The 19,116-nt window shown below is 32.1% G+C and overlaps 1 protein-coding gene across 1 annotated transcript; it reads left to right on the plus strand.

Moving 5' to 3' along the window:
• Positions 1–10,311: 10,311 nt before the first annotated feature.
• LOC107192275 (DNA polymerase theta) lies at positions 10,312–18,828 on the plus strand. Its single transcript, XM_015581493.1, is given in 22 exon segments — positions 10,312–10,992; positions 11,078–11,308; positions 11,393–11,646; positions 11,776–11,908; positions 11,980–12,181; positions 12,269–12,464; positions 12,530–12,699; positions 12,772–13,039; positions 13,126–13,456; positions 13,550–13,691; positions 13,771–14,014; positions 14,092–14,233; positions 14,314–16,330; positions 16,394–16,602; positions 16,726–16,927; positions 17,038–17,219; positions 17,298–17,417; positions 17,524–17,859; positions 17,932–18,196; positions 18,302–18,374; positions 18,377–18,491; positions 18,691–18,828. Coding segments are annotated over 22 exon segments (6,651 nt in total).
• Positions 18,829–19,116: the final 288 nt, after the last annotated feature.

Consider the following 19,116-nt stretch of genomic DNA (forward strand, 5'->3'; position numbering starts at 1 on the left):
ATTGAACAAAATATAATAGATCTTTTTGTATATATATATTCATTAATATTATAAAACCAACATTGAGACTATCTGATTGTGAGATAAGTGGTCGGTAACGAAATGTGATGAGTTGTGATGTGTTAATATCCACTAGTAATGCCTAATTTGTTTCTTTTTTAGACAAAAATTTAATTTTTTTGATTGGGATATCTTTCATGAGAAAAACGAAAACATTGGTCGTTTAATGTCAAACATAATAAATAAAATATTAAAAAGATCAAAAACCGTTCAAAATATTCTGAAAGAAAATATCAATGTAACCATTTCTTTCTACATTTCGAAGGTACATAATAGTAGCTACTTACTACGAATTGAAAGAGAAAATTTATTTTAAATACGGTGAATGTTTTAACTAATGTTAGAAGGAACTCAATTTCAAGATGAAAAAAATGTCAGTTTATTACCGAATAAATCCGGAGTTATAATTAATGTTCTTTCAAATACTTAAACCTTAAAAGTAACGTTTTTTAAATTAGAAACTGTGTCGTTTGCATTACTTTTTAGGAGTAAATAATAAGTTCAGCGGTATTATTAAATGATTATGAAATTATTGGATAATTTTACGATATTCAAATACGATATTGTAATAATTTTAATAATAACAATTTTCATTTTTATTCTTATTACTGAAATTTTTTAAAAACATCTAAAATTGCTTGAAAACATTGAAAAATACATATGTATTAATTGTCAAACACTCTTTTCAATCTATATGCAACGTTTACTGTAAATAGAAACCACCATGAATCATGCATGAGGCCTTTCAGTCTAAAAACGTTCTACATCCTATTCATTTCTTATTCCATCTAGTTTTTGCATTGGATTTCCCGTTCCAAACAACTGTTTAAACACGTTAAAACGAACACTTTGATACGTTTTTTCCTAGTTTCATATTTCAACAAAGTATAATATAAGTCGATACGAACCGTAAATGCCGACCAAACGCATGGCAGTTAAGATAAATATAAAAGAGAAATGGTCATTTGCATAAGAGCACTCTCGTTCCTTAAAATATAGTAGATACGTTTGTATTACCTTCCAATCACAGTACATCGGTACTGCAGGGAACGAAAAAGTGTGCCAAGGCGAAATAAATGAACCACTTTAATCTCAGGCTCGCTTGTATACTCGTTAATTTCTTCTGCAGTACATTCTTTTACTGCCTTACAAATTATCCGATATGATACAAATCAAAGTTGTCCGATATATTATAATTACTCTGACGAGAAAAACCCATGAGTAGTTATTTTCATTAAACCATTGATTGAATTAATTTTTTACAATCGTACAAAATTCAAAAAATTCTTCTTCGTGCATCAATAATTTAGATATTAACCACTGTAACTAATACTAACAAGTGTTGCAAAAAAGGATAAATTTTCTACTTATTTAACTAACCGATGCAAATGAAAAGTTGTCGACGTCGACCATGACTATTTAAAATTTTATATTTGCAAACATGTTTCACAACATAAGAGGCGACTAGAAAAACAAGCGAATCATAGTAAAGAAACATATAATAAAAAGTAAATATAAAACTGAACAATTACAATTGTTTACCATTGTCAGAATATAAATAAAAATAAAACGTTTCATATGTAAAGACATTATCCGTCAATGTAAATAATTCAAATTGCCCTTAATTTACACTATTTCTGTCATCGAAAAAATTTAAACGATAAAAAGTTAAAAGTCAATAAAAAAGCAGATACCCATAATTGGTTGCAAAGGTGACCGATGTGACCGTAAAGAACGAATAAACAAAAATTCGGCTACATTCAAAAAATGATTTTTTTATCGAAATATTCTGAAAATTGGTTTAACAGGGATGACAAAATCACTGCCAAGGGACAGTACATACATCCGAGAAGTGGAGTAAATGAATGGACCACGCACGACAAGAATCTCATCGCTTACCAATATCATGTGGAAGCTCCCTTTAATCCAACAGATACCACTGAACGGGAGGCGTAACGGGATTGCCACAGGCCAACACCACAAGGTTTTGCTACGAAAGCCGCACTCGCGTGTCGATGGATCGAGTCGGTTTCCTCGTGGAACAAAAGGAACTGCAAATTTCCACGTCACACATAAGTACACCCGTCGCCGATGATGGACGTCACACGCACAGTTCGGTTTCGCAGTTTCACAGTTTCACAAACACTCCGAGGTGGTTCCGCTTTCACCGAAGGGCACGGTCCCTTTACGATCCGTATAACTAGACGGGAGGAGGAGGCTCGATAGTGTTCGAGAAGTGAGCCTCGTCCCCAATGTGAATCTTTCGACACGTGGTGCTTATCGGGTTCACGAAAGAACCATCACCCAACCAACACGTTCATTCGTTTCCACGGTTACGTAACACCTGAATGGTTTGTCACAGACCGAGGAGGAGAGTTTCCTCCACTGCGGGACCTTCTCCACAAGAGGAAGAGACTAAAGAAAAACCCGTAGTCCTGTAGTTCGTCTAATTTCTTCGTGATCGATATTTAACCTTCAGGCCGAGTGCAACAGCCTTCCTTCGTGACGTGTGGCCACGTTACGGTTCGCGGCACCGAGGAAGCGATTAACAACGAGACCGGTCTCTTCTCCCCTGCTGATCAGAATGTTCTTGTTGGACGCGGGTATGAACACGTGGTCGATCTCACGCGCGTGCGATCAACGCGAACACTGGGTCATCGAAGACATAGCGAAGGACACGGACTAACCGTGGAACTTCGGGTTCATTTTAATCGAAACGATCGTCATCGATCGAGGTGGATGCTAATTGAAGTCGTGGAAGCGAAGCATCATCCACATCGCGGCTGACAGGGAATTCTTCCCATTCTTCGGAATTCCTACCTGGTCATCCGGTCCGTTCCATCAACACGCGTCAAATGATACGTGTATACGTGGTCATGGAACGATCGGTCGGCCTTATAATCGACCGAGGTAATTACGTATGCATGGAACGAGGACAAGAAACGAGGAGACAGAGACGAGCCGACGTGCTCTCTCTTTCTCTCTCTCTCTCTCTCTCTCTCTCTCGCTCACCCTGGATCAACAGCATAAAAGTGCCACCAGCCCGTGAACGCGTCAGTTCAAAGAGGAGGACGGGATGCGTGCGATACGTTCCCGGGAACGAACGAATGAAGGAAGAAGGGAATTGCGTCGAACGGAGCGTGAGATCGCGTAAGTGGTCCGCGCACGACTATCGACGCCAAGTGACGGGTGATTAGAATAAGGTCTTATCAGCGTGAACGTGCACAAGGTACTGAACCCACGGCACGAGGTATCCAGTGCCGGGGCCCCTCTTTTGCCGTGTACAGAAGAGTGGAGGGACAGGACAGGTGCTCCAGCTTCTGTCTGTCTGCCTGTCTACCCCGCTTGTCTGCCCGCCTGTCCGACGCGATTGCTCTCGCGTTTAGGCTCCGTTCACACTCTTACGCGACACCGAATGGGTTTGAATAATGCCTTTCGTATTATACACTACCGTTCGAAAGTATCCCGACACTTGCTTATTTTTTAGAGAGTGTAATTTAGGGGGGATTCTCGTGTAACAGCTCTAGAAGGAAGTGACTGTTGCACATTTTTGGAAGAAATCTATTGATAATATAAAGGTAAACGATTTTGAAATATAAGAAGCCATCTTCGAATTATGAAACATTTTTGTTTCAATTCTTCTTATTGTTTATTGGATATTATGCTAATCTTGTGGTTCTCTTCGACGATGTAACTATTATTGACGTGCATCTATCAGAGTTATCAAAACGCAAAGCTAAGAATTTTTTTTTAAAGTTTTTTAATAGTTTAAGCTCGAATTTTGTCTATTTTGAAGGAAAAACATGAAAAATTATAAAAGTTTTAACGTTTAGAAGATCAATTTACTTTTATCGGCAGATAAGTTAAATTTATATTGTTTAACAAAATATTATAAATCGAGAATAGAATAAAAGTTAAAAGCATAACCCCTGAAGATATTTATAATGCTTTGAATAAGTTTCCTCCGAAATTAAGCAGTTGATTAGTTTTTATGTTATCCTGCACGCCAATTTTCAAACGTGGTTTCGAGCAAAACGCATTTAAAGTTATGTCGCTTGACGTTTCGAACTCTAGCGCGATACACTAAACAGGCTATAACTTCTTTATTTTTCGGAATTCAACCTTTAAATTTTGGGAGCATATTTTTGAAATTTTTTATATAAAATTTTATATAGAAATTATATAAAAATTTCTAGATTTTTTTACTTTGTTACACGGGAACCCCCCCTTAAATCAGAGATGAAAATTCTTCCAATGATTCTATTGTCTTGTTATTATTACAGCTATGTAATTACAGTAGTATATAATAATATGATACAATCATATTTTGTGTGTAAACCTTTCACACTTGTGAATTGTTATAGCAGAAGAAAAATCGGATTTGTAAGTGTCTGTTTTGTAAAATATTCTTCATCTTCAAGTTGTCTTTCTATGCTACGGGTCAGTTAACAATCTTTTGTGCTTTAAATGAAGTTAATGTATAGACAATTAAGTTCTTCAGGGATGAATTTATTAAGACCATATATATATATAAATATTAACAACAATCAATTAGTAGAATATCCTTTTTTGTTGGGAAATTATCTAATGAATATTCAATTACAATTTCGGAATGATGTTTAAATAAAAGAAAAACGAAACGTATACATACGTGCCAGTATCTCTCAAAAGATTAAAACACTCAGACAGAAAAATGCAATTAATTAAAGCAGTGCCATCTAAAATCTGTGAATACACCGAAATATGTATTGTGCGTTTAACTGTAACACACTACCGACAAGTTTTTTTAAATACACAATTTCAATTTATACACTGTGCACGTCATAGAAAGAATTAAATCATTGTTTTTAATGATCACTTTGCACATTTCTGTGACATTTACGTGCTACTGTATTGCAATTAACAACAAGGACAAATATCTACATCGCGAGAAGCATTGAAATTTAACAACACGCATTTTTACCTGACAATTGTAGCTCATTCAAAATGTTTTCCCTTTTTGGGTTATTGTTTTAGTTGACATTACGAATATTCGCACACTGTCATGTAAAAACATTTTTTGGGAAGAAATGATTAGACGAATATTTAAAAAATTAGAATGCCACCATATGCATTGAAAAAAACGCTTAATAAATGGATTTTTCCACTCGATAACAACCCTCAGTACGCTTGTAATCATGGAAAATGTTGGCTAACCGACAAAGGAAATTCCGTGCGAACGATCATCCCAAAGTGCAGATTCTAGCCTATTGAAAACCTTTAGAATTATTTACCATAAAAATTGAAAACCGCACAATTTAGAAATAATAACAAATTATTTGAAATAGTATATCAAATATGGCAGAGTATTCGTCCTAAAGAAATCTGATAAACATTCAGAGTATACATGTACAGAAAATGATAGGGCAGTTACTCATTTCTAAGGATATGCCACGAAATATCACTTGTGTTATTGTTTTCTTTGTACAGTTATGTCACCATTTATTTTTCTCTTCTATTTTGTTGAAACTTGACTGCTACCTGAACGCGCCTGAAAAAGAATTGAACGTTTCCATTTTCCAAAACCAAAGTGCAAGAGTTCCTTCACATTTTGTTACAGAAGTATTTTAAAGAATCAAGGTTACCAGCCTAGAACCTTAATCGTTACATTTAAAAAAAATATAATTTAACCAGCTAATCCACCCTGCTATATAATTCTGGAAATGTTTAACTGTAGTACCTTTAACTTTACAACCTATGCATTGTATATAGAAATATCCTTTGCACTATTTAGAAGTATTCAATTTATGCGCACAAAGTTTTTTTTTTTAGCAACTTGAATATTACCTTGTAACGATACAAATTTTATAATTTATTTTTGTAAGCTAGTTTTCATTTAGAAAACTGTAACTACAAAGCAAAATTGGATATTACAAAAACCTAAAAGAGTTTCATGTCCTTTTATTTACATTCACTTGTGAACTAACATCAAGGTTCTATGAAACCGTCTGAACAGTTTCATAGTTGATAAAATCGTGCGGCGCACAAAACGGTACGTGTGTCAACATTATTAATTTATTTCTGTCCTCTGATTAATAAACCGATAAAGAAAAGAGGACGAGTAAGCGCGTTCGTGACAAGTAAACGTCGGATAAAATACATACATCGCGACATTACGTCTGATGCGATTATACCTATTACCGTTCCAGCTTTCCACTTATTAGATGTAAACGAGTGCCAGTTACAGCTTGATTGAGCGTCTATTCCATTATTGCCTGTCTGCCACCTTCCTGCGGGACGCAACACGTCGAGAAATCGGCGAAGTATGTACTCAGTTATGCGGAAGATCCACAGCGTAAACCGTTTGAGACATGCAGGATCGAATAGTAAATGTTAATTTTGATAAATGCGCGATTGATCAACGCATCCCACAGCAAGATCCTCCATTTAATATTTAAATGCTCCGTGTTTCCTGACGGAGAATGTGTCGAGTATGAACGATGAATGTGCACCTTATTTCCATATTTCTACTCAGCTGTGAAATTAAAGTCATCTCGATATGATTCCTTCATCATTGATCATTCACAGGCATTTTCCAATGGTGATGATCCTGTCATTCGATAATAAATATTCTTTTTAATCCGCTTCGAAGAACGTCACACTTATTTTTAGACTGCGGACTCTACGAATTTATAGTGTACAGGATCATCCGGAACTCGGTATAATAAACAAATAAATAAAGTTCAATCGAGTTTCTAACTTATCATGAACCTGATGGAACCCTTAAAAGAGTAAACAAAAAACTATATTTATATAAATATCCGAAGTTTTCTTATTTTAGGTGAACGTCACAACATCCTTCTAAAATTGAAAGGGGCAACTGACGCTGCCGGATGTATTTTTATACTACGATAACTCTGCTTAGTTCTTCCAGCTTCTGCCCTGTTAAATGTCACTAGGATATCCCTACCATTTTTAAAACTACTCATTCAGACCGAGCTACCATTTGTTTCCAATTAGATGTAGATATAGGTAATGACTGAAGATAGCGGTGATCAATTTTTTTAAACTTATACGCTCTCGGTTTGTGAACTTTTGAGAAATTGTAATTGCAATTTTGATACATTTTTATATTTGTTACGTAGAACGCCCAAATATTAAATGATCTAATTATTTTACCATACTCAAAATATAGAAAAAAAGTAAGGTGATTGAACACTGTTTCAAAAATGTTCTATTCAAAGAGAATAATCGAACTGTTCATCATGAAGGCAGTTGCATAAAACACTGCAGCGTTCTGAATTGATTATACACATATAATGTAACGATCAATTTCAAACTAGTCCACGTTATACTGATCAAGCGAATTTCATGTTTGGATTGCAATCGGAATAAATCAAATTGTTCAGTATTTATATTAGAAATTGTATCGCATTATAAATTTTTAATATATGTATACATTTTCACAAAAATATTTCCGGAAGTCAACGTGCAGAAATAGAGAGTTTTATTATTAGAAGTATAACCATATTTATTTACAACTTTTAACAAAAAGTTATAAATTACAGTGTTAATACTTTGTGCACAAAACATTATTTATAACTTTTTCTGACAAACAAGTGTTTTATTTATTTTAAACTGTACTGTTTTTGTCAACTTCACTTTACATATGTTTGTTTCTATTTCTATTATCCATTGGGTGTCTCGAAAAATGTTCAAAAATTGACCGACAGATGGCATAATCTCTGGACGACAATGATGTCAAAAAAATGTAATTACAGTATGTATACACAATTTTAATAAAATGAATACATTTTTCTCGTCGATATATCAATAAACGATATTTCAATTGCAGAATACTTTTAAACTATTAGTTTCAGATTAAATATTTATGAATTTTAAAAACTGTTCTGAGAGTACATACAAAATAAATTAAAGGAATGTCCATTTTTCTAAACAAACTCTTACATAAGATTTAAGATCTTAACAGATAGAAACACGAGAAACTGGTTTTAATTGAAGAATCCTATATACTTTTAAGAAAATTATGTTTCACATCTAAATCTATCGGGTATCAATAAAAAAAATGTATATTTCTTTAATAGAGTACAAAATAAATTTAAATTTCGTTTCATGAAAATTGCAAGCTAAATTTTATTACGTTTCTATTCTAACGTGTGCACCATCAATTATTATAATCAACATATAATAAGAAAAACTACTTAAACCCTTCCAAAACACATTTTACTACAATGACCAATAATTTCTATCTAATTCAAATAGTAACATTTTCCATCTCTTCAAATACTTAAAGCAAAATGTATTCATTAATTTCAAGGAACAGTCTACTCCAAAATTCAAACTTCATATTATTGCTTTATATTTCGTTTTCTGGTGGTTATGTCTTATAACATATTCCATTATACAATACTTGAAGAAATTATTAATAACATACATTACATATCTAATGGTTGTAACAATTACTTTGCTAGAAACATTGAATTTTTGTAAAATGATTTGTGCAGAACCGGAAAATGTATTCCCGCCAAGTTACCCCAAACTTCGGCTGGCAGATCCCCGTGTACAGTCACTACGAGAGAAACAGCCATCAGGGAATCTTCATTTTGTGTCAAGCATTCACGGTTAACGGATGTATATGTATATATATTTTCCGTTCCTTTTCTAAATTGTCGTCCCCATTTGGCTACATCCTCTAACCCCTTAGGTCATACCCTTTGAGTTACGTATGTAGTCCTCTTTTCTAAATCTACACACATTACTACAAAGTACCCCCGCGAGCAAACTCGCGGCTTCCGCTAGAGGAAAAAGTAATGTAAGGGAAAGACCTCCTACCAGTTGGTCTCGGAGTTACTGAAATTTATGCCAAATTAACATTTGGTTAAACATTTATTTAAATATTTGAAATAAATTTATTAAGCTGTAGGAGGCCCTTTCCGTACGTCACTTTTTTTCCTAGCGGAAGCCAAGTTTGTACGTTAGTGTACAAATCTTTTTGAGAGTTTTCTAGGTACTGAATTTTTCCCGTAAGGTAGAGATTTCAGACATATAACAACAATTGGAAACTTGGTATATTTTTGCGTAGTGCTGCAGTAACTGAAACTTCAGAAATATATATCTTTAAAACCTATATATTTATGTATGTATATAGTGCCTGGTTTATATATTTTTTGCGTCACGCGTCTCTTCCAAAAACATTGAAACGTATACTCTAATTCTCATATATACATCCTAAGAGCTATAAAATTATTTTATAACTTATTACATAGATACTACATATGTATATAAAAAGGTGAAAAAAGTAATTATTTCGGAATTCATTTCTATAAAATAAATCAAACGAATGTAATCTTTAATGCACGATCGATAGCAGATTAAAAAATTGTTATGTTTCATCAACTTTCACAGCTGCTACAATAGATAATACTCAAATATATATAATTTATTCATCCAAAAGTTTAAAAACAAGATATACACTTTGGAGTAAATGGCCATGAAGTATCGTAATGTGAGAAAGGATTTGCCTTCCAAATAGTGACTCTAGGGTGATTGAGGAGTTATGGAAAATATATCTTTTTATGGATATTTCCTTTATTTCAAACAAAAATGACTCACAATATTATCTAACATTTATGTTTTATTGTGGTGTACTTGTAGACAATTTTAAATACTGACATTAAGTAGATACTGACTCTACAGTACACAACAATGCTGAGACCAGCTGAGACAGCTGAGACGCGTGGTTGTACGTTGATCACGTGCGTTTGAAACTTTGTTTTGTTCATACCGTTTTGGTTTTAATAAAGGATCGATGCTTATCCAAATGAAAAAATGCAGTGAAAATGAATACTTATTTGTGCAGTCATTTTTGGTCTTACACTATATAAATTGTTTAATACAGAAAGATTAATCAAGCTATGAAAAATGAAGTATTTGTGACGTTTACTCCAATTTTTATTATTTTTGTATATAAATAAATATTGTATTTATATAATGATCTATCTTATATTCGAAAAACTACTTTAATTATCTTAATTGTAAATATGAAATTAGTAAAATTAATTAATTGAAATGAATTAAACTGGAAAATCATACAAAACGCTTATTGTGCTGTGAAATTATGTGTAAATATTATAGAAAAATTGTAAGAAAATGAAACTCAATGAAATGAATCATGAATTGTATAAACCTATTAGGACTGGTTTTAGATGTTTTTGAAATATAATTTTATTCAAATAACATTAAATAAACAAAATGCAGTCTATTAATAAAATACCATCCTTCGGGGATAATACGTTGAATGCCTGTATTCAGGCTGAAGTTAAAAATATGGATATTGTTGATAATGACAGTGATATGGAAAAATATTTTAAAAATAATTCCTTACAACTTTCTGAAGTAACGAATAAGTCAAAGGATATCACTGAAACAATTCAATCAAAGCAAAGCAATATATTGAGCAGATCAATCGATACAAAAATTAGTTTAAGTCGGAATAATTCAGACTATAAAGAACTCCAAAAAAGTATAGTAACAAGGTCAAACAGTAATAACAAAATCAATGTATCGAATAAGCTAAAGATGAAAAGCAATATTTCCTTAAAAAAGAGAAATGGATTGTTCAAACTAACTAAAGAAAATGTTAGTAATAATTGTACAAAGGATGATCTTTCATCAAACATAAATACAACAAATACATTGCTCAAACAGTCTAATACATCTGAATTGCCTGTCGCAAATAATGACAACAGTAATGTAAAACATGATACTACAGACAATGTAATAGAAGACATAACCAGTGTAAAATTGTCAACAAGTAGCATTACAAAAAGTAATATTGAAAAATCAACGGAGATAAATCCTTCTATTTCTACTATTGCTACTCAGGATCGGTGTAAATTACGTTCTTGGGGTTTACCACCAAATATTCTTCAGGCAATATATTTACTTCGTATCATTCATTAACATGAAATGTTTTAAATTACCTGTTACCTTAAAAATTGATAATTACGTTTTTCAGAAATATGAAATACATGGAGTAAAAAATATGTTTGCATGGCAAGTTGAATGTTTATCAAATCATAAAGTGATTGACGAAAAACGCAATCTTGTATATTCTGCTCCAACATCAGCAGTAACAACATTAGTGGCAGAGATTCTCATGATAAAAACAGTACTAGAACAGCGAAAGAAAGTAATTTTTATTCTGCCCTTTGTATCTGTTGTCAGAGAAAAAATGTACTATTTTCAAGTAAGATTTAATTCTTCTGTGAATGCTTGAATTTTAAAGTTTTCTGTATTTTAAATTCTTTAAATTTTGAATTTAATTTCGTAGGATTTATTATCTGATAGTGGTGTTAGAGTACAGGGATTTATGGGTGGTATAACCCCTCCTGGAGGATTTGCTGCTACCCAAATTGCAATAGCAACAATTGAAAAAGCAAATTCTTTAGTAAATCGTTTAATGGAAGAAAATGATTTAATCAGTTTAGGAGCTGTAGTGATCGATGAATTACATCTTGTTGGCGATCCGTACAGAGGATATATTCTAGAATTACTTCTAACAAAATTAAAATATATCACTCTTAGGTAATCAATGCATATTTACTATTATCCATTCATTACTCAGTTGAACCAGTAGAGAATCAATTATATTCTAAGTTACTGATGATGACAGATCATTATAAATACAGAAAATCTAATTTTATATTGTTACAGGGATGAAAATGTTAATATACAATTGATTGGTATGTCAGCAACCCTTCCAAATTTATCCCTCTTGGCAGAGTGGCTAGACGCAGAACTATACAAGACAGACTTTAGACCAGTACCTTTAAATGAACAATGCAAGGTGCTGTATTATAAGCAGAAGTGAACCGTTTATATGATTAAAAACTAATAAAATTATCTCTTTCTTTTTAGTTTGGTAAAAATATTTACGACAATAAGTTATGTCTTATTAGAAGTTTAATACCAATGCCAGAACTTACTATGGATTCAGATGATATTCTTCACCTATGCATTGAAACAATATCTGATGGGCATAGTGTATTAATCTTCTGTCCAACAAAAAATTGGTGTGAAAAGTTAGCTGAACAAGTAGCAGCTGCCTTTTTCAAATTAGGTGTGTTTAATAATTTGATACGTAGTTAGTAAAACTGCTATGGCCATACCATTAAGAAAATCTTTGTTTAAAAGTTGTATTTTTTAGGTCGAGAGAATACACCGCTTGGTGAGACTTTAAGACAGCAACTAGATTCTACATTAATCTCTGAAACATTGGAACAATTAAAACGTAGTCCAACAGGTTTGGATAATGTGCTTAAGAACACAGTTTCATTTGGAATTGCTTTTCATCATGCTGGCCTTACTATGGATGAACGTGATATTATAGAAGGATCTTTCAGGTATTTAATTACCTAATTGAAATACAACTACTTTAATATCTTTAACCCCATATTAATCATTTCAGATCTGGATCTTTAAGAGTACTTGTTGCAACATCAACCTTAAGTAGCGGAGTAAATTTACCGGCAAGAAGAGTAATTGTTAGATCTCCAATGTTTGGTGGTAGATTATTAGATAGTCTTACGTACAAACAAATGATAGGTCGTGCGGGTAGAATGGGGAAAGATACAGCAGGTAAGATAATATAATAAGATGAAACATCATACTCCTATGTACTTAAATGTAATGCAATTATATATAATGTAGGTGAAAGTATTCTTATGTGTAAACCAAATGAGAAAAAGGCAGTTGAATCATTGTTATCGGCTACTTTGGAACCAATCGAGTCTTGTCTCCAAGACTCAGGACCTTTAATTCGAGCACTTTTGGAAGCTATAGCTAGCGAAGCTGTATACACTCCATCAGATCTCGAATTGTACACTAAATGTACTTTAGTAAATTTAAACAGTGAACACAACTCAAACAATCCATCAAATGAAGCAATTAAATTTTTAATAGACAATGAGTTTCTGCTGTATGTATATTAATAGGTAGTATTTATAAACGTTTATGTTCAACGAAATTTTTGTACTTTATATAAAAAGTTTAATATTATCCTAGTTTACAAAAGACTGAAGAGGAGCATCGATGGGTAGCCACTGCTTTTGGAAAAGCATGTTTGGCTGCTTCGATACCACCTAAAGATGGTCTGTTTTTACTGGAAGAGCTACAAAAAGCAAGACGATGTTTTGTCTTGGATACAGAATTACATGTAATATATTTAGTGACACCCCTCAGTTCTGGAAGTCAAATTGGAACTATCGATTGGATGACTTTCTTAGAATTATGGAAAATGCTTTCAGAAAGTGAACGCAGAGTTGGCCAGCTTGTTGGTGTAGAAGAACGTTTTTTAACATCAGCTATTAAAGGCATAGTTCGACCAGGAAAATCAGTAAATTATCTGTTAATTATCGCTGTATTATAAATATATCATAATTATTTGAAATTAATACAAATTTTATATATCTGTATACTTTATTTGTAGCTTCATATACATAAGCGATTCTATACTGCGCTGGCTTTACATGATTTAGTACGCGAAGTTCCTCTTAACACAGTTTGCAAGAAATACGGCTGCTGTCGTGGAGTTCTTCAAAGCTTACAACAATCTGCTTCTACATTTGCTGGTAATATTTTCTACCCAAATACTCTCTACGGAAAAGGCGTCTATGTACTAACATTTCTATATTTAACATTTCTGCATAGGCATGGTCACACAATTTTGTAAACAGTTGGGTTGGGATTGTATGGAATTGTTGGTTTCTCAATTTCAAGCACGTTTACAATTCGGTGTATGTAGAGAATTACTAGATTTATTGCGTCTTCCAATGTTAAATGGACTTCGTGCGAGAAGTCTTTACAAACAAGGAATCACAAATGTAGCAGATTTAGCAACTGCTAATGAACTTGATGTTGAACGTGCACTTTATAAAGCGATTCCTTTCGAAAGGTATACCACAATTAATAAAATATATATTAATAACTATAATATAATTATAAAATATATTGGCCAAAATTATGTATTAGCGAAAAAGAACAGGATGGAGAGCATGAATCAGATGCAGTAAAACGAAATAAAATGAGGACTGTGTTCGTTACTGGGAGAGATGGTCTAACACCACATGAAGCTGCAGTTATGTTAGTACATGAAGCCAGAGTATTAGTTCAGGTATGCGATCATTACGATTAAGATTAATTATATTCTTCTAAACTAGTTTAGAACATAACGATTATTTTATGTAATTCTAGAATGAACTGAGACTGCAGGATATGTCATGGAAGCCAAATGAACAGTCTGTTATTACAAACAAATCTGATAGTATAGCTAATTCACAAATAAAACAAAACACATTTCAAAGTACAAAATGTACAAGTATACAAACAAGTGTTGAAATTTCTATATGTACTTCGGAAGATAAGATACAAACAAATAATGGACTTGAAAAAAATACTATACAGTACTTAAACTCATCAGCTACCAATAATGTTAATTCTATTGCTCACGAACAAAACACGTTAAATAATAAATTACATGAACATGAAAAATCTAAAATTAATCAAAATATCACTGAGAACGTTAAAGATTCTAAATGTAGCCCGGAGAATAATTTAGTTCAAGGCAGCAAAAATGATAGTATAAGACTTACTGATCAATTATTGCAACTACAAATTCCAGACTTCTCAGATTCACAAAACGAACAACTTTCGTTTGATTTTTTTGAGGACAGTAGTCCCAAAATAAGACATGATTCTGAAAGAAGGCGGAATAGTGAATCTTTGATCCATTTCAAAGGTAGTCAAAATAATAGATTTCAAAGTTGTAGTGTTAAGCATCCAATAAACGACACAGAAAGTCCTCATCACTCAAATAACATACCAACTAAAAAAACAAAAATTTCAGATGGAATAGATTTGAATACAATTATACAAACATCTAGTTTTGAAAATAATATTAAACTAAGAGTTTCAAGAAGTCCTAGTTTGTTCGATGATAGTTTAAATCTCGATACACAAATATGTAATGTTCTCGAACAAAATATAATTGGATCGTTAAATTTCTCCGAATTCGAAGAAACTAAATTATCTGAACCGAAACTAACAACAGAAAATAAAGCACAAACAAATTTACAAACTATTCAAAACGATTGTATAGAAACACGAACTCAGAATAATATAAAAGTTACGAACGTAAATAAAAATTCTCTAAATATTACAGTCTCGTCTGCAAAACAGAATTTACTTTCATGGAACGATGATTCTTGGAACGAATCACAAAAATTAACAGAGAAATTTAATCAAACTAATGACAAAAATAATGAAGTAATATCAGTTAAACGTAGTATTAGGAATATAAAAAATACAAACATACAGCATATTATGGCAAGTGCTGGAACAAGTCATTCTACACCTGATATGAAGAAGAACCGCGATATAAAATTTTCAGACACTCCTAAGAGTTTAAAAAAAGTAACACAAGAACATAGATTTAAGGATATAATGCCTGTGGAAAAATCACCCGTAGCAAGTGTCATTGTTTTTAGCAAAAATCGCGCATTATCATTAGATTCTAACAAATCAGACTCAGATGATATTATAATCGCTTCCCAAAATGTGCATTCACCTACTACAAGTATTAAGATGAGAAGTAAACTGGAGTCTGAAAAAAAGAGGAAGGTAAATACTCAAAAAACTTCTAATGAAGTATTGGACGATGTTAAAAAATATTCGAATTCTGTTTCAAATGCGATACAAGTCGAGAAATGTAATATTAAACCGACCTTGAAGGAAATACTTGCACACAATGCACTTATTCGTAAAAATTATAGCATTGATAGCGCAATTTCAAATTCAGAAGATGACACTCCAATGAAGTCTGCAAAACTTTTGCAGAAATCTAAAAGTAGTGTAAAAAAGACACAAAAAACTGTTGAGACATGCTCAAAAACTAAGATTTCCAGTAACATAAATGACAACACTAATTGGAACACGTTAAATATTATAAAAATTGGAAGCGATAGACCAACATTTAATTTATTCAAACGGGAAGTAATGCAGAAAAGATATATTGCCTTGGCTTTAAATTGCGAATTGTATAACAATGACGCAAATACTATTGGCTCCAAAATTATTAGCTCAACCACTACTGATCGAAAAAAGAGATCTAAAAAAACAGAAAATTATGTTTATGAAGATAAGAAAGTCTGTGGTGCAGCTATTTCTTGGGAAAGTAATATTGCATATTATATTTCCTTCTCCAATGACCAGGGTACGTGAAATTATATCAATACCGACTTTCTTTTGAAACAATACTGAAGCAATATTCTTACAGATTTAAAAGTTCCAAGTAAGGAACAGATGAAGCTGTTAAAAGAATTACTTGGTAATACACAGTTACATGTAAAATGTTTTGCAACTAAAGAAACGTTTAAAATCTTGTTTGAGTGTTGCGGTATTTCTGCAAGTTGCAAATTTTTAGACCCAAAAGTAGCAAATTGGTTATACGATAGCAAAGTTTGTGAGAAAAGTTTTAACGAAATGGTAAGAAAATATATAAATTTTCAATTTTAGTTAAAATCGTAAATATTTAAAGTAACAAGCTTAAGTAATATTTTGTATAGTAAATACAGTATATATTTTAAAAAGTATTCATATTGTAAATAGGTGAAAGAATATTTCCCACAAGGGTGTTTCATAACAAAGCGAATAGGCGCTTGCCATGAAATAGGACCTGGATTAAATATGAAAAGCTCAATACCAGGGGAATTCAGAGCATCTGCAGAAACTGTACTTGTATGGCATATAACAGATATTCTTTTAGATAAATTAAAAGAAATGAGCCCAACACTATTGTACACATTTAAAGGTGATAATATGTTATATGTTATTTGTAATATGTAATTTATATTCGTGCATAAGTTGAATCCACTATTTCTATATTTCCTTATTTTAATGGAATATTGAATTGCATTTTAGACATTGAAATGAAGACAGTAACTCTAATAGCATGTATGGAATTAACTGGTTTAGGTGTCTCTTTAAAGTCATTACAAGATTTATCTTCTGTTATTCATGAAGAAATGATATCGTTAGAAAAACGGGCATATGCATTGTCTGGAAAAAAATTCAATTTTTCTTCATCTAGAGAAGTTGGCGAGGTTTGTAAATATCCTCTTAAAATATGTTCAATTCGTCTAAATTACATTAATTTCATTGTGGAACTCTTAATCACTTAGGTCTTAGGTTTGTATAAAGGAAAGAAAGTCAGCGTTAATAAAGCTGTATTAGGTCAATCTGATCATCCTATAGCTAGCCTTGTTATGTCATGGCGTACATTGAATGGAACTCAATCTAAAGTATGTACTCAAAAAGATTAAAAAAGCGTAGTTTAATTCTACTAGAACGTATAAAAAATGTAATAAAATAAAGTCTAAGGTATTATTTTATTCTTTTGTTCTATAGATTATTTATCCAATATTGAATTTAGCTCAACGCAGTTCCCGTATTCACGGTAATTGTGTTACATGCACATTGACTGGTAGATTATCAATGCATGAACCGAATTTACAATATATACCAAAGGACTTTAATTCAGAGGATAACAGCTTTGTGATAAGTGTTCGTATGGCATTTGTCCCTACTATAGGCAATATTATGCTGTCGGCAGACTACTGTCAACTGGAATTAAGAATATTAGCTCATTTTTCCAAAGATATAACATTGTGTGACATTATGAGGAAACCAGGTGATATTTTTAAAAATATTGCAGCAAATTGGAACCATGTATCTGAACACCAAGTATGTGAAATTTTAGTAATACAGTTCATGTTGAATATAAATTTCAATTATTTTAAATATTTTTTTTGATAGGTTGATGATAAAATGCGTCACGATACAAAACAATTATGTTACGGAATGATTTATGGTATGGGAGCAAAAACACTTGCAGAACATTTATCTGTAGATAAAGAAAAAGCAAAAGAGTTTTTAGAATCTTTTATGAATGCATATCCAGGTCTATCGAAATGGTTGAACAGTACATTAGAAGAAGCACGTAATAATGGATATGTAACAACTATTCTAGAAAGGCGTAGGGTACTTCCCAGTTTGACAAGCACAAGTTCATCAGAAAAGTGTAAATTTTTTTCAACAGTAACACTATTAATTATCTATTATCTATACATGATAAACATTGCTTTAATATGTATGATCGAATCATTATAAATGCTTTGTTATACAGCCAAAGCGGAACGTCAAGCGGTGAACACTAAAGTTCAAGGTTCAGCAACTTTTATTTTACAAAAAAAAAAAAAAAAACCGCTATTATGCCTATTGTTCATTCTACGCGAAAATTAAGAAGCAATAGCAGAGAAGCACAACAACGAGGTGCCTTCTTGGTATTACAACTTCATGATGAATTACTGTATGAGGTACGCGTTCCATAAAATTGTATACAACGTATATGGTGGCGCACATAAAACTATTTCCAAATGCAAAATAAGTTTTTAAAGTTATATTTCATATCTCCGCATGCGCATTAAGTTATAGATAAGTAAAATTAAAGCCTTTTTAAGGAAGTTTTTACATTTGAAAATGTATCAAATATTATGTCAAATTTAATAATTTTAGGTAAACATAAATGATTTACGACAAGTCGCAACAATAGTAAAAGAATCAATGGAACAGGTATGTCAACTTGCTGTACCATTACCAGTAAAGCTTAAAGTTGGTCCAGCATGGGGAGATCTCTCTGAATACAACCTGTAATGTATTATATTCGTATGTCTTCTAAACATAATTTCCCTAATTAATCATGTTTTAAATGTTTACTATTTACAATGTTATTTATTGAATCTGCAATGTTATGTTTTTGCATACATTCACTGTTATTTGAATTCTACATATTTACACTATTCTATATATAAGCTATTCATTTACCAAAGTGATTAACTTAATAACAATATCAAAATATAATGAGTTACACATCAATCAAGTGCTTTGGCACTAAAATTTCAAAAAATCCAAAATGTGGAGGTAGTCACTTTGGCCTATAAA

This window comes from Dufourea novaeangliae, unplaced genomic scaffold (assembly GCF_001272555.1).
Source record: "Dufourea novaeangliae isolate 0120121106 unplaced genomic scaffold, ASM127255v1 scaffold310, whole genome shotgun sequence".
NCBI classification, from domain to species: Eukaryota; Metazoa; Arthropoda; class Insecta; order Hymenoptera; family Halictidae; genus Dufourea; species Dufourea novaeangliae.